This window comes from Neovison vison, chromosome 9, assembly GCF_020171115.1.
Source record: "Neovison vison isolate M4711 chromosome 9, ASM_NN_V1, whole genome shotgun sequence".
Lineage (NCBI taxonomy): Eukaryota > Metazoa > Chordata > Mammalia > Carnivora > Mustelidae > Neogale > Neogale vison.
In genome coordinates this window covers 30593498-30599497 of record NC_058099.1, presented here as the reverse complement: position 1 = coordinate 30599497, position 6000 = coordinate 30593498, and the positions used below count along the sequence as shown (strand labels likewise).

General features: G+C 47.7%; 1 protein-coding gene across 2 annotated transcripts in view; it reads left to right on the top strand.

Moving 5' to 3' along the window:
• The first annotated feature begins 234 nt into the window (after positions 1 to 234).
• The window catches only part of TMEFF1 (transmembrane protein with EGF like and two follistatin like domains 1), an 86319-nt gene continuing 80553 nt past the window's right edge, over positions 235 to 6000 (top strand). The window contains exon 1 of one of the 2 annotated variants that reach the window (XM_044265253.1): positions 235 to 745. In XM_044265253.1, the coding sequence (XP_044121188.1) occupies positions 550 to 745 (196 nt within the window). In that variant the 5' untranslated portion in view covers positions 235 to 549. The remainder of the gene's footprint in view (positions 746 to 6000) is intronic. The other variant, XM_044265252.1, reaches the window with a different exon arrangement.

Below are 6000 nucleotides of genomic sequence, written 5' to 3'. Positions count from 1 at the left end.
CCGCAGGAACAATAGCTCCCCCGGAGGCGGTGCCGGCCGCGGGCGGGGGCGGAGCTGCCGACGCGGGCGCTAGGGGTGTGCGCGGGGCGGGGTCGCAGCCACCCCTCCCGCCCGCTGCTCTGTCACGCGCCCCTCACCGGGCGGGCCGGGGTCTTTGTGACGCGGTGGCGACGGCCGCGGACACAAAGGGAAGGCGAGCGGCGAGTGAGGGGCTGGGCCTGCCCCCGCCCCACGACCCCCGCCCGCCGCGCGCGCGCCCGTTCACGCCCCCAGCCTCGGTCTCCCCCCGCCACGCGGGCTCGTACCCTCGCGCGCACCCTCGCGCGCCCGCGACCCTCGCGCGCGCCCGGACCCTCCGACTCCGTCCCGAGCGCGGCGGGCCGGGGCCTGGCGGGCGCTGCGGGTGGGACCGGGATGCTGAGGGGCTGCTCCCCGGCGCAGCGGCTTTGCTGCTAGGAGGCGCCGAGGTAGCGGCGGGGCTCCCGGCGCGCGGCTGGATGCCCCGGGCCTGCGGTTCCCTGCGCTTCCCGCCGTCCAGGGGCGCCAGCCATGGGCGCCGCGGCCGCTGAGGCGCCGCTTCGGCTGCCTGCCGCGCCCCCGCTCGCCTTCTGCTGTTACACGTCGGTGCTTCTGCTCTTCGCCTTCTCTCTGCCCGGGAGCCGCGCGTCCAACCAGCCCCCGAGTGGCGGCAGCGGCGGCGGCGGGGACTGTCCCGGCGGCAAAGGCAAAAGCATCAACTGCTCAGGTAGGAGCGGCCGGAGCCCGCCCCTGCGGCCCCTCCCTCCGCTGCCACCGCCGCCGCCCTCCCCGTCTTGGCCGCGGCGCTGGGAAAGGCCCGGGCGCGGGGCTCCGGGAGAGGGGGGCCCGGGGGTGAACGAGGGCGGAGGGCAGGGCGCGAACATGCCTCGGGGGGCTCGGGGCCCGGCGCTGGGCATGGGGAGTGGCCGTGCGTGCGACCATGTGTGTCGAGTGTCTGGGCGAGAGCGGCCCGGCGTGCGGTGAGGTGGCGGGGACGGGACCCGGCAAGGCGGGGGAAGCCGGCCGGGGCTCCTGGTGTGACCGTGGGTGTGCATGCGGGAGCGCGTGTTTGTGTTGTGAAGGCTCAGGGGAGGCAGGAGTGTGTGTGTGTGTGTGTGTGTGTGAGAGAGAGAGAGAGAGACAGAGACAGAGACAGAGACGGTGAGGGGCGCGCGGGGGCGGGGGGCAGAGCCTGAGGGCCAAGGGAGTGACCATGTGCTGGGGAGGTTCTTGGGACACTAGGGTCTCGGAGTGATCCTGTGGGTAAAGGGAACGGGTGGCCCAGAGGATGCTGGTTGACGATGGTAGAAGTGACTCTGTGTGTGTGTGTGTGTGTGTGTGTGTGTGTGTGCGTGCATGTGTATATGTCCTTTGGGCTCATAGGTGGACTCCGGGGGCTTGGAGTGACCGCGGGGTCTGTGGATGTGATCAGGGAATAGTCTTGGGGCCCAGGAAATGACCCTGTGTATTTGTGCTCTGGGATATACCCTGGGGAAATGCACTGAAGAAGAAGGATGGAAGTCCTGGAGTGAACCCCGTTTGTGTCCATTCAGAGGGAGGGAGCTAGGGAGTCATCCTGTATAGGGTTTGGGTACAGAAAGAAGTAATTAGATCTCAGGAAGTGCCTCTGTGTAGCTAGGTGTAACCCTGGGTTTTTAAGGTGGTGTGGAAAGAGGAACCGGTTCAAAGAGAATCATTTTGTGCGCGTGGTTGTATGTTTTGCTGGAGGGCCTGGAGATTGGCAGCAATGGGAGCAAGGGAGTCACCTCTCCCCTTTTCCGAGGCCACCCCCCACCCCCCTTGAAAACAAAGAGCTTGCTGGGGCTCTAATGGAAGTGATGAGGCTATCTGGGCGGTAAAGTTCCTGCTTCCTTTCAAAAGGGGTCCCAGAGGAGCCCTGGGGCAAGGAGAAGCTTCCAGGTCTGATTTAGGGGTGGTGGGGTGGGCTCTCCTGAAGCTGGCCCAGCAGATGGTAGTCATCATAAGCCACAGTCTTGCTAACTTACCCTTTTATCAATTCTTAATTCTCTACTTGTCTTCTCTAAACCAAGGGGGCGGGGGAAGAGGCCTGGGGGGAGGAGGGAGGGGGGAGGAGGAGTAGGGGAAAGAGGGTGGACTTCAGGCCACTGGGGGATCCACTGGCCAGCCTGCCAGACAACCTTTGTACCTTTGGGCTATTGAAGCGTCATTGTTTCTGGGGGAGTGAGGAGGGAGCAAGAGGGCCTCAGCACAGATGCTACCCTATGTGAAGAAAACCTTTGGCCTGCTGTTTAGATTTCAAGGTCTAAAATCTCTTTAGTAATTTTCATAATGGTGTGTTTTATGATGGGGGAGGGATTTTGAGCTCTGTAAACAATGGCATGTCCATTAAAAGCTTTTCCATCCATGTAATAACTTTCACTTTATTTTTCTAATGTTGTGGGATATGGGATAAGGCTTTAATAAATAATCATATATTCATGGTTAAGAATAAAAACCATTTGTATATTGGAGTGTCTTTTTGTAGCAAATATTTGTTGTTATCAAACTTGTAAGTGATCGCACCATGTCAAAATATTTTACTGGCTAATGTGCTGTGATTATTTGTTCTTGCTAAGCTAATTTGTCCTTAGCAAAACACCGTGTGTGCTGATGGATGTTTTTGTGTATGTTTTCTAATTCTTTAGTGCAAAATACAACTTTTAAGAAAGGGCACAGAGGGCTGGAAACCCTCATGGTGTAGGAAAAGGGAACTGATTTGGAGATCATGGCTCTTGCTAAGCAGCTATGCTATTTGGAGCAAGTTAGTCAATTTTTCTTAATTTCCTCTTCTATTAAGAAAGGGACTTGGATTTAATAATATCTAGCCTTCTTTCAAGGATATATTAATATACATGTCAATGAATTAGGCTTATCAAATAAAATGTTTTTTAATGCTAAAATTCATTTTAATAACTCTGGGTCTAAATCTCGAGTTTTGGGGTGTCTGGGTGGCTCAGACAGTTAACCATCTGCCTTTGACTCAGGTCATGAACCTGGGGGTCCTGGATTGAGGCCCCGCATCAGGCTCCCTGCTCAGCTTTTCTCTTTCCCTCCCTGGTCGTGTACTTTCTCAAATAAATAAATAAAATCTTAAAAAAGATAAAGCTAGAGTTTTAACTAAATGATACTTGTAGATTCTTGTTATAACTGTTTCTAGGATGAAAATCCAGGAGTGATTCATATGGAAAAATAATTTTTTAAGAATTATAATGTGCATCTTAAAAAAAAAAAGAATTATAATGTGCAGCCTGAGATTCACATAGATTTTTTTTTTTGTAGTCGCTCTTATTACCCAGGTATTTCCACATAAGCTGAAGTTTATTCCTTTATTCCTATATTTGATTTTCAAAATCTAAATGCTGGCCTTGACTTCCTGTTAATTTTCTTTAAAAAAATTTTTTTTAAAAAATTCAATTTAATTGACATATACTATATTCTTAGTTTCAAGGTAGAATTTACTGATTCTTAAGTTGCACATAACACCCAGTGCTCCTTACTTTAAGTGCCCTCCTTAATGCCCATCACCCAGTTACCCCATCCCCCACCCTCCAGCAACCCTCAGTTTGTTTCCTATAGTTCAGTTCCTGTAAATTTTCATTTTTAATTTTGGATCATCATTTCAGCCTAGTCTGACCTTTCTGGAGTCTGATTCTATGAGGCTTAGTGTGTTTTGGTCACTCATAGCATTATGGCCCTTGCAAATCTAAAAAGCTGGTCTATGGCTTTAGTTAATTAATAGAAGATGTCTAGATCCTGAAAAAGATATAACTGTGATATTTTACAGGAGACTTCCTGCTGAATTGGTTAATGTTGATTCATTAATCAACCAGCTCTTCAACTACCTATGCATCCTTGTAGAGTTTAATAGATTTTTGAATTTCTGCTGTTCAACATTTTCCCATTTTATTCACTAGACTATTATTTATTTATTTATTTTATCAGTTTTCTTTTTTTTTTTTTAAGATTTTTATTTTATTTATTTGACAGAGAGAGATCACAAGTAGGCAGAGAGGCAGGCAGGCAGAGAGAGAGAGAGAGAGAGAGAGAGAGGAGGAAGCAGGCTCCCTGCTGAGCAGAGAGCCCGATGCGGGACTCGATCCCAGGACCCTGAGATCATGACCTGAGCCAAAGGCAGCGGCTTAACCCACTGAGCCACCCAGGCGCCCTAGACTATTATTTAAAGATTCTGTCAGATCATCTTGTTAGAATCGGTTATGTATATATCTGTATCATTCTCCCTGTTTCCATTTTAGTAATCTTATCTAATAGCAACTGTTGTGTAGCCCGCTTTAATATTAATAAAGAACCCAGGTGGCTTTACTTTTTATTGTGTTCAAAATGTATTTACCCATTCTAGACTTTTTCAGGGGATACATGGCAAGTTTACCCATAGATGTTTTTCTGGATAGGCAATTCTCCTTTTTTGAAAATGGAGTATGCATTCCTTCATCTCTGGTCTTCTGGCATCTTGTCAAGATAGCTTAGATAATCAGCAGTCAGATCTAAAAGTTTTTTCCGTATCATAGAGTGTGATTTGTTTAGATTAGAATGCAGATTCTTCCCCCCCCCACTCATTCATTTTTTGTTTTTATTCTCAATTGGGCACAGCATTATACCTAATTATAAAATACTCAAGAAAAGAGGTTCTCTACCCTCGGGTTCCCTGCAGTCCTGTGGGATTTATTTATTTTATTTTTGTTTAAATTCAATTAACATATAATGTATTACTAGCTTCAGAGGCAGAGGTCAGTGATTCATCAGTCTTATATAATACCCAGTGCTTACTACACCGTGTTCCCTCCTTAATGTCCATCACCCAGTTACCCCATCACCCTACCCCCCTCCCCTCCAGCAATCCTCAGTTTGTTTCCTATGATTAAGAGTCTCTTACGATTTGTCTCCCTCTCTGATTTCCTCTTGTTTTATTTTTTCCTATCTTCCCCTATGATTCTCTGTTTTGTTTTTTAAATTCCACATATGAGTGGGATCATATGGTAATTGTCTTTCTCTGATTGACTACTCAGCCATCAAAAAAATGAAATCTTGCCATTTGCAACTACGTGGATGAAACTAGAGGGTATTATGCTTAGCGAATAAGTCAGTCAGAATGCAAATTCTTTTGAACTAGCTCTGTATTCTGTAGCTATCCTTTCTTCCTGCCACTTACCTCAGATGTTAGCTTCGTTTTATCAAGAGTTCTACCCTTTAAGATCGAGCTCCTTGATGAAGATTACCCAAGCAAAGAAGAAGCTGAATGGGTCTGTATTTGTCCTTGTCTTCTCTTGATATTACAAAATCTTCCCAAAACAGTGGGCCCTTTGTTTATTTTTTCTTATTCCAAACACGCCTTTTTTTTTTTTTTTTTAAGATTTTATTTATTTGATCAAGAGAAACACAGCAAGAGAGGGAATACAAATAGGGGGAGTGGGAAAGGGAGAAGCAGGCTTCCCTCTGCGCACGGGGTCCGGTGGTGGGCGTCATCCCAGGACCTTGGGACCATGACCCCAGCTGAAGGCAGATGCCCAACAACTGAGCCACCCAGGTGCCCCAAACAAGCCTTTTTTTTTTTTTTTTAAATTGTTCTCATGCTTAAGCTCTTCAGTCATTCTGGAGTTTATAATTGTTGGTTTGATGTTTTATATCTTATTTGCACTTAATCTTTTAATATGTAACTTATCAGAAAGTTCCTGTTCCTCCAAATAGAAGAAAGTTTGGAAATACATGATTTATGTGAAGAAAGATGAACTTTGAACCTAAGGGACCAGGTGACCTTAAAGATGGCATTTTTTCCCCCTCATTTGTAACATGAAAATAATGACAGTGCTTCTTTTTGACTCTAGGTTGTTTGAAAAGAACAGATGAGGCTAAACAGATGAGGAACGGAATGTGGTTAAAGAAGTGGAAAAATATACTGAGAGACCAATAAGTGACATCTGGCGATAGATATAAGGTGGAGGATTT